Source organism: Neodiprion fabricii, chromosome 4 (assembly GCF_021155785.1).
Source record: "Neodiprion fabricii isolate iyNeoFabr1 chromosome 4, iyNeoFabr1.1, whole genome shotgun sequence".
Lineage (NCBI taxonomy): Eukaryota > Metazoa > Arthropoda > Insecta > Hymenoptera > Diprionidae > Neodiprion > Neodiprion fabricii.
In genome coordinates this window covers 5,145,366-5,170,690 of record NC_060242.1, presented here as the reverse complement: position 1 = coordinate 5,170,690, position 25,325 = coordinate 5,145,366, and the positions used below count along the sequence as shown (strand labels likewise).

The 25,325-nt window shown below is 39.8% G+C and overlaps 1 protein-coding gene across 3 annotated transcripts in view; it reads left to right on the top strand.

Annotated features, from left to right (window-relative positions):
• Nucleotides 1–25,325, top strand: part of LOC124180549 (putative polypeptide N-acetylgalactosaminyltransferase 9) — a 191,805-nt gene that overhangs the window by 106,001 nt on the left and 60,479 nt on the right. For all 3 annotated transcript variants that reach the window (XM_046566191.1, XM_046566189.1, XM_046566190.1), the window contains one exon: nt 22,704–23,752. In XM_046566191.1, coding sequence (XP_046422147.1) covers nt 23,515–23,752 — 238 coding nt within the window. In that variant the 5' untranslated portion in view covers nt 22,704–23,514. The remainder of the gene's footprint in view (nt 1–22,703; nt 23,753–25,325) is intronic.

Here is a 25,325-nt window from a genome sequence, read left to right as displayed (position 1 = left end):
CGATTTTCTTCTCAACTTTTCTTTTTAGATCTTGGTTTTTTTTTTTTTTATTTAAATAGAAACCGCTGTTTTAGAGAATTTTTTGATAACCTTAAAGAAGGTCCTTTTCAAAATCACTTATCAATGTTCGTAAAAAATCGACTTGTTGAGTAAAAAAAAATTGAAAAAAATTGAAAAAAATTTCAGCTCACTCTTTCAGAGTTGGAACAATTGCGGAAGAAAATTTAAACAACATCAGAAATGACGAGGGTCAGACGTTGGTCGGGTTTGCATGAAATTCCCCGTTCACGAGAGGTTTTATTTTGTCATGAGAATATAGAATTTAATTCCTGCAATAATTTCTATACGAATGGTGGATGATAACCTACAGTCTGACACACGTTACACCCGTATTAATATTAATACTCGCGGATGATCGAAAATTTGTCATAAACCGTTCGCCTCTGGATTCACGTGCGAACATCGCGAAACGATATAAATATACATGGGTATATAACATACGATATACATACGCGTATACACATTGAAATGCATAGATATACGCGAATATACGGAGCTTACAGATCTCGCAATTCTGCAGAGGCACGTTTGACACATTTTGCAGTATTGAATAAGCTCGAGCTGGAAATCACACGGCTTCTGCCAATATCCCCGCGATTTCTCATTCCCTCCACCCCCTCACCCCTTAACTCCGCGATCTCTCGCGTGAAATTTTTATTTCAGAGGAAAGAGTAATTTGCCATCGTGACGTTCTTCTCTCTCTCTCTCTCGATGCTATTCCGCTTCTCGCGCAATCGGCAAATAACGGATGAACGAATGCGTTGAATTGACCAGGTGAAATTATACTTTTCTCTATGCGCAAGGCGTTCCACGCCAACTCGACAAATGACGTTCCTACGCCATTTTTGACTTCGTTCATAATATTTTCTACAATCGTCACTGAAACTGTTCATTTTTTTATTTTTTTTTTTTATAAATTTTCAAAAGTCAATACAGACAAAACGACATGTTTGAAAATTTCTAAAATATCAGCTAAAATTCTTTGATCAGTGACTTTGATTGTTTTAGATCTAATATGGAGGTGAAAGCTGTCTGTTTAATAATTATATTTGACTAATTTCAATATGAAAAAAAAAAATATTAACGATTACCGATAAAACAATGAAATTAAGCAAATTTAGAAATTTTTACTTATTCGAATACTTCAAAACTGTTCTTCTGTTTTGATCATTGAGACTTTTATTTAAAAAAAATCACTTTTCGCGAAAGAAACGTGTGAAACAACTCAGGAGTTAAAGTTAGGAAAATCGTATGATAAATTATAAACGAAATCAAAAATAGCGAGGGAGAACAATCATTTGTCTCGTTGGCGTGGAATACTTAATATACGAGCATTAGAAATAATATATTTTAATATCGCTGTTGGAAAATAAATTGTGCCGATAACGTAACGCCAATATAAAATTCGTGTGACCTCCTCCTTTTCCATTTAGCAAATCTGCAGGAAATGCTTTCGCATACCTTGCAGGTATAATATATAATATCGATAATAATTAAAATCCACCGATCATATTTCAATCTAACGCAGCAGCAGCAACACTCGGTGCTGACGTCGATTAATGTCTATATTATTTACAAAAGGTTCAAATCTCTGGAAAAAAAAATAAATAAAATAAGGATGAAAGAAAAAAAAACAAACACAACTTGAACTCGAATTGACGATTCTTACCTGGTAATTGTTGTGAATTTTTGATTTTTTTTTTTTGTTACTTATCACGTTTTCTCGATAAACGAAAAATTGGGAATACTGTTGAAGAACTTTACGGTATAAAACATCATGGCATAGATAAAGACATTAATTACGGGTGGGGGGATTCTTATTCTCATAAGAAGGAAAGTGAAGGTGATCGAAATTTTCCGACCGTTCAAAAGTTTTTATTGACTAGTTGAAACATCTTACCAAGTTAAAAGTTAGACAGCGGAGTCGAAAATAGAGATAGCCAAATTTTCCGAGCAGCGTTTTCAACGGGACAAATACACCGTAATTTTTTTTTTTTTCTCTTCTCGGACCTGGAACGAACTTTTGATTAAAAACCTTGAAAATTCTTATGAGAAAAAGTAACGTTTTCTAGGGATGGGTAAAAATGTGTAGAGGACAAGAAAATATGAAAAAGTTTTTAAACGTTATCTGGAACTAACTTGAGGCTTGCTATCATCGATATTCGATTCCACTCTTCTTAAGGACAGGTCTAATATGTATATTAAAGGAAGACGATGAAGTTGTTGCTTTCTTCCATTGTTCCGAAACGTTTCTAGGGAAACGAGAAGCAGTCTAGAAGCAGAATCTTGTAGATGAAAAAGACGTGTCTTTCTTAAATTGAATGTCGTATCTCTTTAAAAGTTTGTCAATCAAAGTACGGAATTTCCCTTGTTAAATAAAAAGGTTCAATAACACGCGTCCTACACGCAAAACACTGCAAAGTTCGCGAGTCATAATTGGCCATTCTCCGACGTGTATGCATTTACATCCCTGTGTGTGTGTGTGTGTGTGTGCGGCGATATTACGTACAACGAACTTTGCTGACAATAAATCTGATAGGAAATTTCGGCATCAACTCTCCCGTGTAGGGGTTGTTTTTGCAACCCTTGTGAAAGCTGCTGGTAGAGAAAGGACGCGAAGGGTGTCTTTCATAAGTAAAGTTGCGCGTTCCGTTATCGGGGCAGGGGGGGGGGGAGGCTCATCGCAGCGTTGAAATGTTCCGCAAATCCCGAACAATGGCTCGACGTCGTCTCCGCGGCTTCGTCGTCGTCGTCGTCGTCGTAGAATCTCTCTTCCCTAAACCGCGAAGAAGCCTCGGGGGTGACGTTAACGTCTCAGCTGCCGGCTGGCATCGACCAACCTCCCCCCCCTCTTTCACCCCGCGCCAAATCGCTAATGACGTCTATTTATCTCAACCCGTTTGTCACACCCGGTGCCACAGCAGCTACTACCGGTAACCATCCCCTCGATTTTCGCGGGGGCGTGTTGATCGCTCAGGTGCACGTCGTCATCGACGCCCACGAGTTTTCGGTGGTGGGGATGAAAATTTAGGACGATAGGATAGAAATAGAGAGACGGACTCCCCGTATCGAAATATATCCCAAGAGGGGAAAATCCGTTTCGTACCTATCGAATTTCTGCGTTGTCTAAAAAGTCGAGGTATGTAACCGTCTCGGTTTGAATGATTTTGAAAAAATTTGGGGGTGAAAATTTAGGTGTATAGGAAAACGGAGCTCGCAATATCTGTAAAGACGGGAAAATATGTTTCGTATTAAAATTTTACGATGTGTAAAAAGTTGCAGTATATAATTGTGACGTAGAAACGGGTTGACCAAAGCTGTTAATTAAAGGATCGTAATTGAACGACTGCGAATTGTTAGCAGAAACGACACCGATACAGGCATGAGTGTGATGCAGAGCTTTACACGTCGCACGCAATTCGGCGCAGAAACGCAACGTTCGCAGAGGCGACAAGCAACCGGCCAAGTCCCGGCTGGAAGAGACGATCATGCATTATTCAGCGACACTTTATGCCCCGTCCGGCATAAAGAGAGGAGAGGAGAGGAGGACTGCATACCTGCAGGATGTCTGCAAAGGTGCTGGTGAAACAACGGTGCTTTGCCCGGCGTAAAAGAGAGGAGAGGAGAGGAGAGAGGGACGTCCGTTCCTTCCCATTCTTTCTTCTTCTTGTTCTTCTTCTTCTTCTTCTTCTTCTTCTTCTTCTTCTTCTTCTTGGCCCTGTCCTCTAGGTCAGTTCGATTCGTCGGTCCGTCGACGACGCGACGTTGACGTATCGTTGCGAGGATGCGATAAGAAGGTGGTTCAAAAGGCGCGGAGTGACCACCGCTCCGGTCCATTATCCGCACCTTTGTACACCCATCGATTTATTCCCTACCTTTGTCCATCTTGACGCGAACAAATGAACTCTTATAATACACAGAGACCTGCTAACCTCTGTGGTAAATTGCACATTTTGAAGGTTGTGTTTACCTCTCACACGTAACCGATACTCGTCTCTCGGTCATTTCAAAAGATGAAAACTTTTTCATTGTTCGGTACCGAGGTGAGAAATTTTTAGTTCCGGTTTGACTATTTTCATTTTCTACCACAATCGAAAAATATAGTTCTAGGTAGAAAATGAAAATTAGTTTTCTAATTGTTACCGAAAAGTCTGGTATCCGTTACTATTCTTTCTCGTTGCGATCACTGTTGCTAGATTTTCTTGCAACTGTTGCGAAAATTTAATGCTTGTGCAACGATAGATTGACGTTATTTATAGATTAACCGTCGATGATACAGTTGTGATAAAAATCGTGCACTGATTTGCGGCGTGAAAGAATTTTCAAAACAATTTCTATTTGTGGAAAGAAATGTTTTCGATTCGTTTGATTTTTATCCTAAAAATCTGAGGCCACATTAATCGAATTGGCTTGCGAGAAAATAATTGGCGAAACAAAAGCTATGAAACTGTCACTCTGTTCGTATAATCTATCAGTGTCAGCGATTCAACGTTGTTGAAATCGTTCCGTTCGGGAGGGAGTTCGAAGTAGGTGTGTGTGATTAGAGATAAATCGTTATCACTTGTACATTAAAAAAGATAGAAAAAAAAAAACTCTGCGTTAGCAGGCTACGAGAAAAAATAAAACACGAAAACAGAGAAACGTTACAGGATTACAAATAATAATTCTCTGCTTTTCTAACTCCGTCATATTTTAAACCGAATCGTTTCACCGAAGATCGGTGTTAAAGAGAAAAAGAAGAAGAATATAAGAGCAAGAAGATTTCTTTCTTTCTTTTCTTTTCTTTTTTTTTTCTTTCATTTTTTTCTTTTTTTTCATTCTCGTATACTCGTTGAGCAATTCATGACACCGGTAATTGGTTTGAATAATTCATATCTCGAGGGATTGAATAATTGCTAATATACCAATGCGCAAGAATAGTGTACGAACATAACAGCTTCTGACCTAGCCGCGTGGAGATTCGCTTCGTTTGTATGCCTGTAACGGTACCTGCACTTCACAGGCGGTCGTATTTACACGACCGTTTTTAGAAATTTATCAAATACTCCCAACGATATTCCAGAGGATGCGAAAGCTGGCGAAAAGCGAGGAGACTTGATTTCACCCCCCTGTAAGCACTAAACTTCCGACGTTCAACGTACCGGAAATAATTGTTTTCTTTTCTTTTCTTTCCTCTTGTTTTTTGTTTTTTTGGTTCTTATTTTAAATGTAATTTATGGAAGGCGACCTCTCGAGGGCTGCGAATGCTCTGCTCCATATTGACGTTTCATCCAGCAGCTCGAAGTAGCGTCAAAGTAACTGCAGGTCAAGTTTTTACATAATTTCTATTCGTTTTTCATCCGCGGTTCCGTTAACCCATTACCGGCCATCTTTGAAAAATAAGGATGCACCGTATTAGTCGTTAGATTCTGCAGCCGAGACCCGTTAGAACAACGTCATCTTCGGGTTACGTGCTTTCTACCTTCCTTACAGCCGATCATCGATGATCAGACGGACGCGCGGATGGCAACGTTCGTGCAAAATTATCCGCCAGGATATCAAACTGATTAAAACTCAACGCGCGTATAATTGAGATTCGATGCGAAACCGGTTTTGGCAAACGGGAAATTTGCGCGAATAACATGTTTGCAACGTTTATCTTGTGTGTATAATGCTTCTTAGAGTTTGGAGGGACAAGATTGACCATCAATCGGCTATTCGCAGTCCCGAAGCAACAGTATCGACGAAATAAAATGAAAATAAAGTTACGAACCGGCATTCCGATTAGAAATTCGAAAATTTATCATCGATGAATCAGATTCAATTTTAAACCTGTAGCTTATGTTACGGCTTGCTGGCTCTGTTTTTTTTTTTTTTTTTTCTTTTGACAGACTTTTTTACTATTTACTTAAACACAATGGCTTGTAAATGTTTCGACGTTTAACGAGTATCCGGATTCGATAGGAAATTTCATAGAAAATGTATAAAGTACATAATTCGCGATGTGTTTGCAGTGGATAATAGAGGTCGACAATGAAAAGAATAATTTTTTTTCCCCGAGTTTCTATTGAGATAAATAAATTTAGATTTTATTTATCGAATAATAATTAAAACCTTGATTTATTGCTTGCAAAGTTTGTTTTTGTCTTTCTTACGTTGATAAATAGGTCTTGAAGTTTTTTGCCGATTGCTAATACGGTTGCCCATTTGGAAGAACAGGAAAAATGTTTTCGCCAAAATGTGATTGACTTTATTGTTATCATGGGTGATATGACGCGAGCAATATATGGTCGATTCTCTGCTCTTTGTCAAGTCGCTCGCTGAATTTGCCAGCCAGACGTTGAAACTTGAAACGCTTGGGCCCCGCGGCTTATTTATTTTATCGACATTATCATATTTGTCTCAAAAAATCAATATTTAGATGAAAAATTTGTTGCCCTGATTTTATTTCCGACAATTTTGGTGTTTAAGAACGAAGATTTTACGAATAAAATTATGATTATATTAGAAACCATCCCTCTTCTTACGATACTACAATAACACTTAAAAAAAAAAAAAACTAGAACCAATCCGATACAATCATGATTTTATGCGAAAATTCGCCGTTCTCAAAACACCAAAAGTCATGGGAATAAAATCAGGGCAACAAAAATAAAATTCTTTTTCTTTTTTTGCCAATCTGTATTGTATAACCCGCCATAAAAATGGCGCGACGATGAAAATTCCCCAGATTTTAAAGCGTTGCAATTCTGATCATGATCGCGACTCGACGACTCTCGAGACGAATCGCCATTAGCATATTTCACCCGGATCCCGAAGAAGTCTTTACGCCACTTCCTCTCACTCCAGAGTAGTATTCAAAATTCCCGTTCTGCGCCTCGTCGCCGGTATAATCTGTGTGTATGTATATACATATATATCGGTGCCGAATGGCCGGGAAACGGAAGTTCGGGGGTTGGCGATTTAGGCATCCTGGAGAATCTTGCTCTTCGTCGAGCGGCCATTATCCACGGCCGAGGGTAACGGACTTAATTAAACAACCGAATGATCGCACTCCCTTTTAATTACCCCCGAGCCTCGGCCACTCTTCTTCCTCTTCTTCTTCTTCGCCGTTCGTTTCTCTCCTTCCTTCCGTTCATTATGTAACCCACCTCACTTAACCCCGCCTCACCTCACTAATCAGCCTCCGGCTACCTGAATTACTCGTAACTCTCCACCGACGTCCATTTTCATGAATTTCTCAGCCCGCAAACGTCCGTCGGCTGATATACGCTCGTTGTATCGCCGACTCGGACGATTGTTTCGTGATTAATTTGGAAATTTTATGATTCTCCGTGAACCCGAATGACTCTGGACAACTGTTGCCAAAGTTATCTTTCATCGATGTACGATTTGACGCATTGAAAAACATTTCATTTGTTACGGTAACTAGAAAAATTGAGTAAAAAAACTGTGCGAATATTGTTGGAATTAGGAAAAACGAGGTACGCCTAACCATTTTGCGCTATTGTTTACTCTACTTTTTTAGTCAAACAAGGCTTTAACGTCAATTTATTGTTGCACGGGCATTAAATTTTCGCAACAGTTGCAAGAAAATCTAGTAACAGTGATCGTAATGAGAAGGAATAGCAACGGATACCAGACTTTCCGGTAACAGCAAGAAAACTAATTTTCATTTTCTACCTAGAACTATATTTTTCTATTGTGGTAAATAATGAAAATAGTCAAGGGCTGAGCGGTAACCGGAACTAAAAATTTCTCTCGGTGTGCTTTGAAAAACGAACAACGTCGAACAACAAGTCCTACGGTTTTTCACGCATGCCGTAATGAAACCCATTTATATAAAAGTTTTTCACTATGGGTGACGGTTTAATTCAACGACCACCTTATTCTTCTTTCTTCTGCCTGCAGGTGCAGTGTTCAGGATATCAGGAAATATATTACGAGCTTGTCTCCGCGCTCTATAGTCCATTTTTTTCTCATGCTACTTCTACTAGTTCTTCTTCTTCTTCTTCTTCTTCTTCTTTTTCTTCTTTTTCTTCATTTTCTTTTTCTTATCCTATAGTACAACTACCGTTACAGTCTAGCGTGTCAAAGATTCCGTAAATCCCGTCAAAGAGCAGAGAGAAGCTTTTCGGGAATTATTTTCGAAACATCAGGAAATATCCCGAAGTCTTGCGAAATCATTTCAAATGGTCTGTTGCAACGACGGAAATGGTCCTTGCGATATTCGTCTCAAATGTTTCGATGCTCGTTTTCTCTTCCTCCAATCTTGAATCATCGTCAATCATAAGTGTACGGTTCAAGTTGACCATGTGAAACCGCTTGAAGTTGAAATGGGATTGAAGAATAGAAGGAGGGAGGGAAAAACGCCACGCGAAATAAAAGAGGGATCGATTTATTTTTGTGAAAGCAACCACGAAAATTTCAGACTTCTTACCAGTCTTACATAAAAATCGTGATTTTATATCCACACACCGAGCGGCAAACTCGTTGAACATTCGTATAAAATTTCGTTGGCATTTGTTAAAAATCAGAGGGTGGGCATCGCTCATATATACACATGTAGAGTGACATGCGCACACATTCATGTAAATACGTATCCGCCATTCCGTATCCCCTCGAACATGGGCTTTCCACTCATCCACGCAACGGTCCGCAGAAATCGTGGCCAGCATGCTGAATATTTCATATCCTTTGTAAAGCTGTTACCCGCAAAACTTCCCCACCTCTCCTTTCTCTCCATCGCCATCTCTATCTCTCTCTCTCTCTTTACTCGCGATACGCGTTATATCTTGGTAAAATTATTCCAAAGTAAGAGTACGGTATGGTTTTGTTTTTTTCTTTTCTTTTTCCATCTTCTCCTGTGTTATTTTATCACTCGTTTGTCCTTCGGCAATAAGACGCGAATGAAAATAACGAGAAGACGTTGGTGAAAAATCGGAACTTATGTTTCCTCGTGTTCTACCGTGAAATGGGGATAAATCGAGCAGACACAAAGCCCTAATTATCACCAGTTTGGCACGGATACAAGGAGGGCAAGGGGAACAGGGGATGGTGGAAGATTTAGTCAATCACTCCGGCTCGATGACGTGTGCTTGATCCGATCTAACCTCGTCTGATCTAACCCGGCCACATCTAATCGAGCTGTAGCCTTCGCGTTAGACAAGCCATTAGTCAATTTCTACGGGGTGTTCCGATCGACGGATCCTCGTCCAATGGATAGGGGAAAGGATGGTATCGGATTAAGAGTCTCGTTACGTTTACTTCACCGCGCAAGCTTGCGAGAGAAAGCTCGATCGTACTCGACCGTGTTTTTTTTAAATCAGGTACTTGCTTGTTTTCAATTAGCTCTTGGAACCGCACGTTGGAATTGTCTTGAAACCGATGAAGACGATTCTGTCTTCGAAGCTTTTTTTTTTATATTCTCGTATCGTTTCATTCGAACGGTGAAACACGTTTAAATTGAGAATCGATACACACTTTCGGGAGTAACAACAAAATCGTGTGTGACGTGGGTATAATAATTACAGATAGGAATTTTTTAAGGTGGATCGACAGGTTGTAATTCATCGGTTTTATCGCACGTGTACGATAAGAAGATAAACAGAAAGTTTGCGTTCGTAATCGATAACCATGTTTACCAAATCGTATCAGTACTGTTACGATTTATTTTAACAAGTTTTCGATATTTAATGAATCGTTAATTTTACTAACATCAAGAATAAATGCAACAAATTTACTGTAAGATATAATTTTGCATTGAACAGACGAGACGTGTCACCGACATACAAGACACTTTCTCTTTGATTGATTAACAAATCAATTCGTGGGGTATAATTATATAAATAAAATTGTATGTGTTAATTATTTTAAATCATTGATTCGTCCGTCCATTCATTCCGAAGATTAAAATACGTCTTTTATGCATATAATGCTAATTGTAAAATGCTTTTAACCAGTCTTCTTTTCTTGATAAAACAACAGTTTATTCGTTACTCTCAATTTTCTATCTTTTATTTAACCTTCATTTCTATTTATCGTTGTCGAAATCGCTTCCACGGTCTTCGTTACACTTTCGTTTTCGTGGATGACTTTTCACTGTTCGTTGTTGCAAACTCCATAAATTTAGTTACTTTTGACTTATTTCAGAAGAAAATTTGACTAGAATTCATTGATTAAATTGGAAGGAATGTCAAGCACCTTGATCCTGAGGAAGTTTCGATCGCCGTTTGTGATCGTATGAATATTGCAATGTACATTGTAAAAAAAAAGGTGCCTACACTTTGTTCTTTACACGATTGATCAAAGTATTTTTTACGATCGAACACGCGGTATATACTTATAATACGTGTACCTGTAACATTATAACGTACGGTAAAAATTTGGCATTCATTTTTGAGACAGATTTAAGCTGTTGAGTATCGACGTGCATGTACTATAAATCCCAGCTTTTAATCTTGTAAGAGCTTTTAACTATTCGACTCTATACGTACCTGCATTAAATTACTTTGCGTTTCAAGCGGCTGAAATGCAACGGAAACTATTCACTTGATCTGCACCTATTTTGTAAAAAATGAAGAAATATTTTACAAACATTAATTTTTGCGTTGCGTAAATCGAACATACTTTCTGCAAATGATTTACGCGATTCGACATTACCCTAGATTTGATGTAAACTTAATTATCGTGCCCTATATACAGCCGTGCGACAAACATTGATTGCTGCACAGCGAATTGCGGTGAGATTAAAACGATTATAGCTATACAACCTATGAAATATACAAACTGTTTCGCTTCTGTAACGTTTCAAATCTGCGTTTATGTACCCGAATAATTATCAGAGATTATCATAATTTCGATTAATGTAAACATTGTGTGTCAAATACGCAGTTGATTGTTCCATAGCGGGAGAATGAGCAGATTTATAATTATTTACTGAACAGCCAAACAGATAGATAAATAGATAAATGGACAGGCGGATGTTCATTACGTATGACGGAAAATTAATACAAGATACAGCAGAAACAGAAATAGGAAAACTCAGAATAGGTCGAGTGAGAAAAATAGAAAAAAGAAGAAGAGAGAGAGAGAGAAGGAAGATATTTTGGTTCGTATATCGTTCGATTCTTGTTACGCCTACGAGGTAATATCAGCTCTTTATCGCTGCGATAAGACTCGATTCAGGAAATCTTGGGGTCGTTTCGAAGCGGGATCAAACATTACCACGTATATCAAAGGAGTCCCAACTCTCCTCGCTTTTACCCCTCGACGGTTACACCGAATCCGATAAAAGTAAACTGATTAAGTTTTCTATCGTCCCGGCTTTGTACGCCCCTGTTAAACAATGGCAATTCCGAAGACTATTCCTGCGAATCCAACGCGGAATCCTCGACGATGAAGCGCGGGGAGTTGCAGAAGCCGGTGAGCGTAAGGATTTGCATCGAGAACGCAAAACTTTTCGAATAAACAGGAAACGGTCTTATGCTTCTCGCAGACTATCTGTATTATACGAACTTTTCTCGCCCCCTCCGACCCTCTCATTTTTGTTCCATTCTTTTTATACACCCCGCATCGCGGTTTCCAAGCGTCTCATCATCGTCCCGATACAGACTGATCGAAATTCCCTGTATTCGACAGCGATCCTTGATCACCGTTCGAATTTTGAGGAAATTTTGATTTTTTTTTTTTTTTTTTTTTTCACACCTCAAAAGCGGAATGAAAAGTGTCGCAAAAAGCTGAAACAATAGGAAAAAAGAGGAGGCGGATTTTAGCCAGACTTCGGGATCTTCGTACCGATGGGAGGAAAACAATGCGAAAATGGGGAAAAAAGGAGCGAAGCGACGAAGGAGCAAAGAGACTGCGAATCGGAGATTCGACCTCGGTCTGCTTCTCGTCTCTCATCTAAAGCGAGAACACTAGATCCGTCCCCCTTAAATCCCACGGCGGAAGTACGGAAGGGAGGACGAAACTTCCGCGACCCAGTTTTCAACGCAGGCGGCAAAAAGATCCGGACAATGTACTCGGTCGAGTATGAATTTGACTAGATGAGAAACTGGATTTAGGTAGACTCTCGTATACGCTCAGCATGTGCCTCGTTTCCGTATCTTATCGAGTCCCAGTCTCTCGTATACTCCGTACAAAAGATATTATAATACGCCGGAATACCGGTAATCATTTTCTGAAAGCGTAAGAAGAAGAAAAAAAAAAAAAAACAAAATTCGATTACGTCGGAATGACGAACAAAAAAGACGGCGTCGAAATGTCCAACTATAAATCGGCGATCCGGTTTGTTCAACGAATATCGAACGTGACGAATGTTGGGCGATTTTTATTTTTTATTTTTTATTAATTTTTTTTTTTTCTTCTCTCTTCTTTTGATGGTGAGGGAAGGGAGGGGGGAGGAGGATTACGATGAAATATACGATGGTCTGAATTCAATTCTCGGTAAAACCGTACGATCGATAAATTAATCGGAATTAGGTATTAACCGAACGCCCCGTTATTTCCCCCATTAGTCAGAGCCGTTTGCCGATAGGACGAAGGCGAGTCTTCTTACCCTTTCACTCGGCCAACGATAAGGCCTCGAGGCCCGACGTGGAATGATCAGCAATTACGTTCCCTTATCGCATTGTCGTTCCAAGGACAATAAACAGCTGCTGACGATTGTTGGGGAGGATGAATTTTAGGAGCCGACGGAAGTATAACCTACAACTTTATTCTTAATGACGTTGAACTTGACGGTTAATCGATGGTGTATTTCGGAAGCCACGAACTACCTTAATCGGTATAATTTCTACCCGGGCTTTTGCCTCGGAAGAAATCATTCGGAATTACGGATAAAATGGGAAACAGAATTCAGAGTTCGAAGAAGTGCAAATTTGACACTTCGCGACGAGGTTTAAATTCATTACGTTGATGGATAATTATCGATGCTCACTACATATTTTGGGAAAATCACTTCGCTTGGTAGCTTAGGACTGTATTGATTTCGGCAAAGGGTCTAATGAAGCCAAAACTTTATAATCGGGTGCAAGTTAAAGTTCCGAATGATCAAAGTTCGAACCGAATCGTTGAAATTTCGAATGATCAAAACTCCGAACATTACCAATCTTCGCATGTGCCGCGAAACGATTATCGAACGATTGGAACTCGGACCATTCGGAACTTACTTTGATCAGTACTCTTCGAAGTTGTTCCGAATATGAAAATTGATGAGATTTTTTTTTCATCTTATTAATGTTTTTTTTTTCCGTTACGTTTACTTCAACCTCGCACTTCACGAGCAATATTGACCCCGCAGATGCTCCGTGGTCCTCATGTGACTCTCCAGGAGATATGTAACATATCGCGTGCTTCGGGTATCCCCGATGGATAATTTCGCAGCTCATTTATCCCCGGCTCAGTGGCGCGGAGACACGAATCTCGTAATTGATTTCACCACATATCGAACACGCTCGCTCTGCTCTCTCCTCTATACCCATCTGGATGGCTTTGTTCCGGGAACCAGAGTTTCGAACTTCCGGCTCTCCAATGACGGAGCTGGCTTTCCGAGGAACAATTCGTAATTTCACCTTAACGGGGTGCTTGGTCGAATTTACTAATTTCATCGACTTATCCTAACATTAGAAACTCGGTAAAACCGCAGGCTGAAATTTATTGCAATAGTCTTAAGAGGCTGGTTAACCATTTTGCGATTGTTTTTTGAGTCAACTTTATACGAAGAAGCAACGATTACACCGTTGAAAGATACTAATTTCACCGTTATTTCAAGCTTCGAAATTTTAAAAATGATCTACAATTGTTTGAGTTATCGGACCTTCGGTAGACAGTACAGAACAATCGACGAGACTGAACTTTTTACGCTAATATGTTATAGTGTTGGACGTTATCTGAAACCAACAAAACAAGAGTTTTCAGGTTCAACACTCTCTTGTAGTTATAGTCGGAGCTGAAAACTCCGATGTCGTCACAGTTCTTTTTCTTTTAGTACTTTTTTTTTTTTTTGCGATTTCATCAAATCTTAACGCGTGACCTTGATTTCTAACTTTCTCACAGGGTCCAGTGAAAAACTAAATCATTCGAATCATTCTTGGTGAACCTACGTATTAAAATATACTAATTGCAAAACTTGATCGCAATCGAATGAACGGTTTCAAAGTTATCGTGTAAAACAACCGCAGTAAGTTGAAGAATTACAGGCCATTTTTTTTTTTAAACAAGGACAAAGGCAGATTATTCGCGAACCTTTTCGCATCCGTAACAACCATTCAAAGTTGGAATAAAAATCAAGTGACCTGTAACCTTAAAACGATCAGTGACCATGCGTTGAATGAGAATTTTGAGCAAAGCTAGTGAAATTTACACAAATATTGATGTTTCAAAAGTTCTACCACATCCGTAACGATTTTCCAAAGTTTTTTGATTTCGGTAATTCGAAAGAATAAAAAATTCCCGCCGCATTACGAGGGGGGACCGGTAACTGCACTGCGAGTAATTGGCATAAAATCGTACGCCCTGAAGGGTGACAACCCCCCCCCCCCCGCCCCCTCCTTCTCTCTCTCTCTCTCTCTCTCTCTCTCTCTCTCTCTCTCTCTCTCTCTCTCTCTCTCTCTCTCTCTCTCTCTCTCTCTCTCTCTCTCTCTCTATGGCAGGTCTTTGAGAATGAACCATACCCACCGCTGCACCTATACCTCTCTATACAGAATTAATTAACCCGCGGTGCCGTTTCGGCAAGGGAAGGGAGGCGGTGGGCTAAATTCTGCGGTTACATCGGCCTCCGCACCTTGAAACTCAACGAGCAAACCCCGGAGGACCAATTTTCGTTGCGAAGGCGAAACTTACCGCAGCGTTGGGGTCGCCAGCCGTACCTACACGTTAACCTCCCTACTTTGGAGACACCAATTACGCCCAAGGTACAGGGCGAGTAGAGTCGGGACTCTCGTCGGGGGGCGGTTCCAACCCCTTTTAGAGTTATCCGTCCAGGCAAATTGCACCTTGACGCGAGAAAAATCGCTCTTATTTACGAGTTTTTCGTGAAACATTGTCTTTACATCGAGACTGATCATTCTCAGTTCTGATATCTTTACACACACATGGTGTTTCGGAGTGAACGCCGCGGTATGTTGGGCTGCCTAACGCTAAGGGACACAAATATCGTTAAGGCAGATCTACCGAGTTATCGGTAGGTTACTCGGTAGGTAACTCTGTACATCTGTTTTGACGATATTTCTGCCCCTCTGTGGTGGGCAATACGACATACCGCGGTTTTGATTCGAAAACCAGACGCGTTTCTGTGTATATAATATATTACCGTGTCCACTGCAACGTTAGAAAAACGCAGACGAGATTCGCGGCGAATCAAAGACCGAGGTAAAAATTGAACACAGTAAAAGTGGAGAAAAAACTAAATTTGTAAATGGAACAACATTTTTTCGGCAGAATCAATCGACGAGGGTGAATCCTTGGCCGTCGCGTCGGGTTGATTTTTACTCGACTTGTGGAAGAACGTGAAACGCTAGGCTTCCCAGCTCGTGATAACTCGACATTTGTTAGGGAATCTGATAGGGCGGTAAGGTTGGAGCAGCGGTAGCTCAGGCACGTGGGCTATAAGAAGCTTTGCGGTTCGGGGGTTGAAGAAATTCTCTTAATAGTATAAACCACGCCAATCACCGTCACCGCCTTTATTTTCTCTTTTTATACGAGGCCTCGCAAACGGCCGAACAAATCGTTCCTGCCATTAAGATAAAAATCTTCGCTTATTCGTATTATATTATACACCTACCTGCATTGCCGGACCGTGCGCTCGGTAATTTTTTAACGATTTTTATGCTCGTGTGCATGCATGCATTCATCCTGCTGCACGCTGCACGCGCAACTCTGTATAAACGATACACCAAATACCTATATGACACGTTATTACATTATCTTGTTGAATCTACGCACGTCTCGTGCAAACGATTATATTACGTTCGTATTTTTTTTTTTTCTTCCTTTTGCGCACGCAAATATATTTCGCGTTACAATATACGTGTACGTATATCTTTATACAAGGGTAGAATTTTACCTTCGCGCAACGTATTTCACGACGCGATTTTGGTCTCGTTTCTTTTCTCTCATCTTTCGTGGATTCCAATTTCGACGCATTCTCTCGCACTTCTCTTTCTCTCTCGTTCCTCGCTTTGTGAACCCAACAAGTCACGTAGGATTCAACCGACGCTGACTTTCCCTCAAGCTAAACGCTCTGCGGCACGAAACGAGGAAATTTTCAGCTCTGATTTGGCCTCAGGCCAGATTTCTCGACCGCATGCAGTGACGATCCTCAGACTCCGATGGTCCATTAACGGTACGTACGGTGTCAAGTCCGCAGTGCGGTGCATTTTCGATTCACGGCGTCGTTTTCACAAAATTTACGAACAAGCTTATGGCTCGTCGAAACGGGGACCGAGAACTGCGAGAAACATCTTACGCTCACCGTTTGAACAAATTGAACATGTTTTTCCGAATCTTGTGCGTCGATATTAGAGCCGTGTTTTAACTAACGTTCGTAAAACGTTCGAAACCTCCAGCTTTATAAGCGAAATACGACTTTTTTCATCACCTGTACTTCCCGTTTTCCTCCGATTTCATCCATGCATGTTATTTCCGATAAAAAAAAATTGCCGCAGCTCTCGTTGAACTTAAAAGCATTTCTTTGTTCCTTTTGTAGTTACAATATATATGCAATGATATATTTATGTATGGGGAATTCCATGCTAACTCAACCAACGTCTGACCCTCGTCATTTTCGATCTTGTTCAAAAAATTTTCTGCTATTGTTCCAACTCTGAAACAGTACCCTAAATTTTTTTACATTTTTTATTCAACTGCTCAGTTATTTACAAATATTTAAAGTAATTTTGAAAAATCCTTACAATACGTACAAATAATTAACCAGTTGAATAAGAAATCTGAAAAAATTCAAACGATTGCAGAAAATTTTTCGGAACGAAATGGTGAAGGTTAGACGTTGGTCGGGTTCGCATGGAATTCCCCATATATATATTTATATATATATACGATTGAAATTGCCAAATTTTTTTTCACCACCGAAGGAACAGAGACAACGAATAACGGCTGGCAGATAGATGATGGAAAGAGGTGAGAGAAATGCATCCGCATTGCGTCCTATCGGCAACTTTCATCGCTGACTATATATTTAATATGCCAGCCGTTGACTGAACGTTCATTCACTCGCCAATTTTCTCGAATATGAATTAGAATCAGCGCAGCGAGGGTGAAACGTGCAGATTTTTTATTTTTATTTTCATTTTTTTTTTTTTTCGCGTAACATCGAAGCAGGTACTGGATATAAATCGACGTCAAAAGAGTCGGTCGGATATTCGAACACTTACAGCGTTCGAGAGCAGAGATATGCTCTTGGGAATAATCGCTTGTAATCGGAAAATAAAATAAAAAGGAAATACATACGTGCGGAAGTTGGATTGTCGATTTGATGAAAAACATCGTGTTGTAAAGCCTCGTTTCAATAAATATCACGAGCATTAATTCTTGATACGCGTATAAGTTTCATTTCCCGTATCTATAATAAATATTTTTGGACAATGAAAAAAAAAAATCTTTCTCCTTCGTCGAACGGATTTTCATTTCCGGTATCTTCTTGCCCCCTCTTTTATTCTCGTTTTTCACGCTTGTCGCAAAAATCGCCCGCCACCAAACGTTCCCACCTATGACAAATATCATTTGCAATGTATCGCGAGGACGACATCGAATCTGCTTGTCAAGCCATAACTCAATGCCGAGTGACAGATGCGGATACGCAGGCTATGCGAGATTTATGGATACCTTGATCTCTCCAACTCTCTACATTTGCCACGTCGGAGTTGTATCGCCTCGCAATTCTTCACCTGAACATCACCCTCGTTATTTATTCCAAATAAATGTGCACCGCGGTTGCAATTTTACGGAATAACGCGCGAATCTTTGGCAATCTTCGATACGCCTCACGTTCGTTATTTTGAAACAAAATTTTTTTCTTTTTTCATTAATTTTCTTATTTTTTTTTTTTTTTTACCTTTGTGAGTTTCAAATTTAAATTTTATACTGGTCACACATTCGTTTAGGAGGTTAACTCGCCAAAACTCGTTACTTCCCAGTAATCTTATCATACTAAACGTCGCAAATTAAATATTTGTCAAATTATTTTAAAATTGTCTAAAAACCGATAATACCGGAATTATAAACGAAAGCTTACGATTAGATATCGACGTTTTACTGAAAATCGCTTCAAAATGGTAAGGAATTCAATAGAATCATTCAATTTCGATCTACAATGCGGTTCGTTTTATTCAGAAGACTCGTTTTTCACAAATTCACTGAAACACTTCTTTTTTTCTTTTTCTTTTGTCACGTTGGCATCGTTGAATATTCAATTTGACACCGTGGCACCGATGTTGACTATAACCGTAAATAATAAACAAATGAAAACGCTCGATGAAATACTAAAAAGGCGAAAATTCATTTCAGTGACTTGGCAAAAATATAATCTTCTAAACAAAATTAGCCGTTGTAGATTGAAATTGACGTATAACCTACTATATTTTCAAGCCATTTGAAACAAATTTTCTCTTACAATCCTGCTATTTCCTATTTTTCGCAAGAAATTACTAAAAAAACAAAAAAAAAAATCATCCCAACCCACGAATATCACAAGGAGTTGATTTTTGAATGTAGTACGATTACCTAGGTCGTAAGAACAAAGATCGAGTGAAAACAAAAAAAAGCATCGTATCTCGACGAAACGCAAATCTAACGAATTGAAAAACTGTTAAAATTCCGCGAAGATTCACATAAAACAACGATCCGCGTCAGTCACGATCGCGCGTAGATCACGAATTCAAAGTAGGAAATTCAGTTTCACAAAGTTATTGAATTTCACCGCAAAGTTTCGGCTCGCCGTGACTACGAGTCGAGTCGAGTCGAGTCGAGTCGATGGCGGTGGTGGTGGTGGTGGTGGTGGTTATGGCGGGGTGGGGGGTGGATAAAGGGGTGTAGGCTCAATCGACTGGATGCCGTTTCATTTCGCTTCATTCCGGAGCGTTAGTAGGAACGGGGGATGATTCCCCGGCAGGCTCTCACCGAGTGGAAATAAACTAAATGGAAGAAAAAGAAGCGAAAACCCGTCGGGGTTGGGGGTTGGGGGTTGGGGGGGGGGGGGCTATAGTAAAATGAAAAAAAAATAAATAAAATAAAATAAAAAAAAAAAAAAAATGAATGAAAAAAGAAAAAAATATAGAACGAAAAGGGAGAAAGAAAGAAGCGATAGGTTTCGAGGGGGTTTTTCATCGTCCCGGTTCCCTCGGTCACGTCTGAACGTCCCTCGAGTGCTCTTTTCAGAAACGGGAACCTCGGGGCGTCCAACGCATCCGGAATTCAAGCGCCAAGCCAGCCGAAGCCGGTCTACCTTCTTCATCCCCTTGCCCCTCGTTCGCCACCTTTTATTCCTCCGCATACAGAGAGTCGTATATAGGTAGACGTTATACGTGTACACACACACACACACACACACACGCGTAGGCGATTCCCGAATGAAGCGTGCTTAAATGGTGAGTAGGTTATACCTCGTATAACCCTGCCCACCACCACCCTCGTACCCTTATTATTCAGTGACGATAATCGAAACGATCGAGTCTCATTGGAGGAACTGCGAAATGTGAACGCTTTCAATTGCTTTTCAATTCAGTGTGAGAATCTATTTTCTTTCGTTTTTTTTTTTTATTTTTTTTATTTTTTTTCTGTTTCCACGGATTCTCCCCCTTACTCTTTTCGCGCGTCTAATAAATTTCCCTCATCCTACGCCGTTATTACTGTATCTGAAAGGAATCTTCTTTTGAAAGGTTTTGTTCGTTTTTTTTTGAGTGTTTTTTTTTTTTTTTTTTTTGTTTCTTGTAAATCTTTTTTACGTACCGCTTTTTTCTGTTACACGTATTATACGCATCGTTTCGAATATTTCTTCAACTTCTATACCCTTTTTCAGACCCGGGCAGATCTTCGAGACCCTTTTCACAGGATTTTGTTTATTTTTTTATTTTTTTTATTTTTTTATTTATTTATTTTTTTTTTGGGTAACGGATTTCGAACATTACCGATTGACAACGCGATATATGCTCATACCGGCCGATTCGAGATCGTTGTCGAAACAAAAGTCGAAACGTTTTTTAACGCAACCACACTTTGATATTTGAAACTTTTAATTGATCGCTGGTTTCAAAAAACTCGGGGTGGAAAAAGAAAAAAAAAAAATAAAGAAAAAGAAAAAAGAAAGCTTTTGGAAAGTAGATGTAGGAAAATTTTACTTTCGTTTTTTTTTTTTTCTTCCACATTTTTTCACCACATTCGATCCGGAATTAGAAAATATCATTCTATCCAATGATACCAAACAAGTTTTTTCAAACATCATGCGACACTCGCAAGCTTAATACAATATTTTCCGGACGGCAAAATCGAATGTTCAATTTGAAGTTTCGTTTCCTACCCACCTAACAAGATTATGATCGTAATCAACGGTTAGACGAGATTCTCGCGAGGCTGTTGGATGAAAGTCGAACCGGCAGTCGATGGTCGCTTTGAATTCACGGCGTGTCTCAACGAGCCAACCCAGGAGGGAGTTTTCATGCCTGAATAGCGAGGCGAGGACGCGATAGATGGATAGATACATTCGGATTCGGTTTCGCGTTATCCGAGAGCTCCTCCTCCTTTTCTAGCTCGCTAAAATAAGACGAGGAAGAGGCGAAAAGGAAGAGACGGAGGTAACCATTACCGCTTATTGGTTTATTCCAGAAATTCTTCTGCCAAACCTTGGCTCGCCTTGAGTTCGTTTCTTTCTTGGCTCGGCGTCGGCGTTTCCTCTTCTCTTTTCCGGGGTTCAGAGGTGTTCTTTTCGCTATCAATTTACTCCGTCGCAAACGTGATGCTCCGGAAATGTACGAGTATAAGGACTTTGTAAACGCAGGGATCGCGTTGAGTTGAAATTCAGGGAACACGTTCCGTGCCGATTTTTTTACTTCTCATTCGCCAATATCCAGACGAATTCAATAAATAGGCACGATTTTGGTACCACGGCGCGTGTAAAGCTAGAAATTGATATGATTCTTTTGTATAAATAGCTTGTACAGAATTTTTATCGTTTATTGTTAAAACGTCGGTTTATCCACCTTGACCGATAATAAATTTGAATAAAACGTTTTTGCGAGATCATTCTGCGAAGATGACGATTCGTCAAGCAAATAATTCAACCGTAAACGTTAAGAATATTTTTTTTTTACACCGAATTTCGCGAAAATTATCGATAGTCAAGTTAATTCGGTTGGAATTTCTCGGCTTACCAATATTTTTTATACAGTTGTTAAAGTTGATTGAATTTCTTTTTTGTTTTAACAATTTTTATTCGAAATTGTGCGTCCGATAAATCTCGGGGAAGCTTTTTATCCGTAAACAAGGTGAATAGAAAAAAGTATACGTATTGTTTGATACACCGCACTAGCGAATATTCGCCTCTTTCTACTGTGAAAGGTTTCACTCTGCGGAAAAGCATTGATAGAATTGCAAGTGCACGGTAGGATTCTGCGGTATTCTCGTGACGACGTACATAAGATTGCAGCTGAATGAAAAAAAGGAGAAACGAAAAGCATCAGCAGCAGCAGCAGCAGCAGCAGTAGCGGTGATTCGAAGCTTTACAAACTCCTCGACTTTGTTCGATGCGAGTTCATTCTTACCAGAGATTCCTCTGCGATGGTTCATTGAATGGAGGTACTAATTGCTCCGAAGCATCATCTCGACGGTTGAATGAACGACGGTAGAAATTTCTTCCGGGTAGGTATTTTGCACGGTTCGCAAAAGCCGGGGAATGAAAAGCGGCGTGGAAGAGAGAATCAAACGTTTCAAGCAAACTAGCCCCAAGTACAAGTGGAACCTTTCACGGACAAATACGACCCTTGATGTTGCTACCGGTGAAAAGATTTCTGGGATAAAACAAACCGAAAATTAACCGAGAACAGGTCGAGACAAACGATTACAGAAAGGAAAGGGACTTAGATAATACAAGTCAGATAGGCGGGAAATTGGCTGACAATGGGAAACACCGGAAAAAAAAAATTTTTCTCAATCTTAAAGAAGTAGTCCCGAGGCCCTCTTTTTTTTTATTCATCCGACAACGTCTTTCTCGAAGGTCCTTTTCAGACCTCCTTATATTCCTCTCACTTTAGGTACATTTTTCAATTCAATTCTCGCCAGTTACGACGCTCCATAAAGTGAAAGACAATGTTATTCCTACAGATAGACTTGTCGGCGACGACGCTTTTCCACGCCTTATTTTACTTCGCCAGGTAGACACTCTACCTGTGAAAACAACCGCGGTTAACTGACCAGATAGAAGAAAACATCGATGACCGAGCATTTTAAAATTCACAATTCGTTTATTTCCAGCTATCTTGAATTATGCTGCATAAATATTTATTTCCATTATTTTCTTCTCTTCTTCTTCTTCTTCTTCTTCTTTTACTTGCCGCGTGAAATTGGCACTTCGATAATGATCGAAACAAATTCTTACCGCTTTATTGGACTCTCTGTTTTATTAACATGACGTCTCTTTCTTTGGCTTGTTTCAGGCGACGAGATGAGGTGACATATTCAACGATGAGTTTAACGAGGCGGCCGCACCTGAGTGAGCTACAAAATCGATCTTCGTAACATATCAAAAGTGAGAATAAACGCGGCCTTGTCAATACAGCTGGATGCTTGTTATAACAGTACGCGATTTTGATCGAATCGTTAGTGCGTGATAAATGGTAAATATCGATTAATAATTCCCCGGTTAAATTATCGGCGAAGTAGAGAAAAATCCTCCGCGTCAATTCCAGTGCTGTCGTATTACGAAACAGCTGTTGCAGTTTGTGCAGCGAATTTGATAATATTGTGCCATGTAAATAAGGTGTAATTAATAATACGAAGGCTATCGGCGATTAAGAATATCAATAAAAATTGTGATAATCAACATATCGAATCGGAATAACCTCGCAAAAATCATTGAATTTGACAAAAGTCAAGCTTAACAAGTGACGGTCCGAAAGTGATGAAAGTTCGCTACTAAATCTCTCGGAACGAATTTCGAGACTCACGATCGGGTCCATTTTTACTTCCAGCCCGTAACGAGAAACCCTCGAGATACCTGCTCGAGTATTATTTGAATATCCTTTTTCCTCGGGACTTCGTGGTGGAATTTCAATAAACCCTCGAAGGGCTCCGATTAACGAGGCACGACTCCCCTGGTATCGAGTGAACGTCGCCAATTCAAAAGTCGAGAAATGTTGTTCAGGTAACCCGAGATCATTTCTCTCTCTGCGGTACCGGAAGAACGAAAACGACAAACGAAATCGAACGGAAGTAAAGAGCGAGTTAAAGTGAAACGCTCGTTTCGCGATGAAGCTGAAACTGAAAATCGCGGTTTTAGCCTGCGCGGTCTGGTTGACGGTTTGCTTTTTACTCTACACCGAGGATCGCGCTGCTGCTGCCGATCAGAGGCATCCACAACCTTCCGGCCTCGCCGCACCCCAATCCGCAAACGGTTTTGCACCCCCGGCGGTTCCGCTTCGGCGAGACACCCCCGCCAATGGACACAGCAAGACAAAATTCAACCTACAAGCCGGCCCCGAACAAGGTAAGCAGAACCGATGCTCGAGTAAAAGCTTTGAAGTGAACGACACCTTTTCCCACATTCATCGTCGAATACTCTTTTGATGTACGGTTATCAATTTATATCTTGAGGGTGATTTCGGTGTTTGAAACAAGCGTCGTACGCTTTTTTATTCACGATTTAACCGTGATGTCCACTTTTTAACTTCACCTGTTTCCTTTGTTTTCAAATAAAAACGAAAGTTATCGTCATCGTTCCGGATATAAAAAGTTGAGTTTTCACTAGATCTCCACGTTTTGAAACTTGGAGAATCACAATAAAAATTTTTTGACCGACGATATCTGGAGAATTAGTTACAGGTTACAATTATTTTGGTCTCGATTGACGCGTCTTTTCCAAACTTTGAACTGATTGAATTTTGGGTTTGATTGGTTCGGTACTTATTCAATTATTTAAATAATTAAAAATAATGATATCTTGAGAACGGATGAATAGATTTGAATGAAAATTAGTACCGTGACGTGTTTTTTTTTTTTTTTTTTTTTGGGTCATTGATCACGAATCTGAGGACAGATTTTCAAATCCAAAATGACGTTTCGATATGGCGAGAAGAAAAAAGGAAAAATATTCCGATTTTGATAGAAATTTGTAGGCGGAGGTTTTTCGAGTCACCGATAACGAATCCAAGGTCTGATATCCAAAATTTGTAATGCCGGATTTATTACAGTGATTCAAAATAAGAAAAAAAATCATCTTATTTTCGTGAAACATGGTATCCGAGGAAGCAGGAAATTTCTATATCGATCATATTAATCAAAAGGTCAAGTTGTCGCTAATACTGACTTCCGACGATACATTTTTAATCGAGGGTTAAACATGAATTATACCGATAAATTACACGGACATGTATACCTAAATTGAATTTCATCGCAAGCCGTAACATCAAATATAAGACATTCAGGTGGCGAAGGCAATTTTCAAATTAACGCGTGTGAAATAGCTCTCAGATTCGGAAGAATCCGAATCGATAAACGGCCGATTAGAGCAACAACAGCAGCCTTTTCGCCCTCTATAATTCAAATCTGGTACCAACGATCAGCAGCTCAAATTTTCTCAGTCACTCTCAAACCGTGAACCGGTTTGGTCGACAATCGCTTCTCAGCTTACGAATCGAGCTCGCGTTCGTTGTCCATATTTCGGTCAAGTGAGTCGCTTGAAAACACAACGAGAGTGTTGCTCGCTGAGTTGCGACGTGTTTCCGGCAGTGATAATTTGTTCAACTCTTCTCCGAACTTCTCGATGATTTTTGCAATCAATACAGTGTGTTTGTTGTTCGACTCTTCAGTACGTCTGTGTTTGTACCGTGTCAATATTATCGATCTTCGCAACTGAGTTCAACGCATGTGCCAGATTTTGATCGAGGTGTTGTTGAAACTCAAAGGATCAGTTTCGACGCTGCAGGTATGACCGAGTGTTTGGATTTCGTCCTAAAAACATGCCATAATCAAGGTTCGATAAATAATATTGAAGTTGATTCAGTTGAATTTTATTTATTTATTTATTTCTTTTTTTTAATTTTTCTTAAACCCCGAGAAAT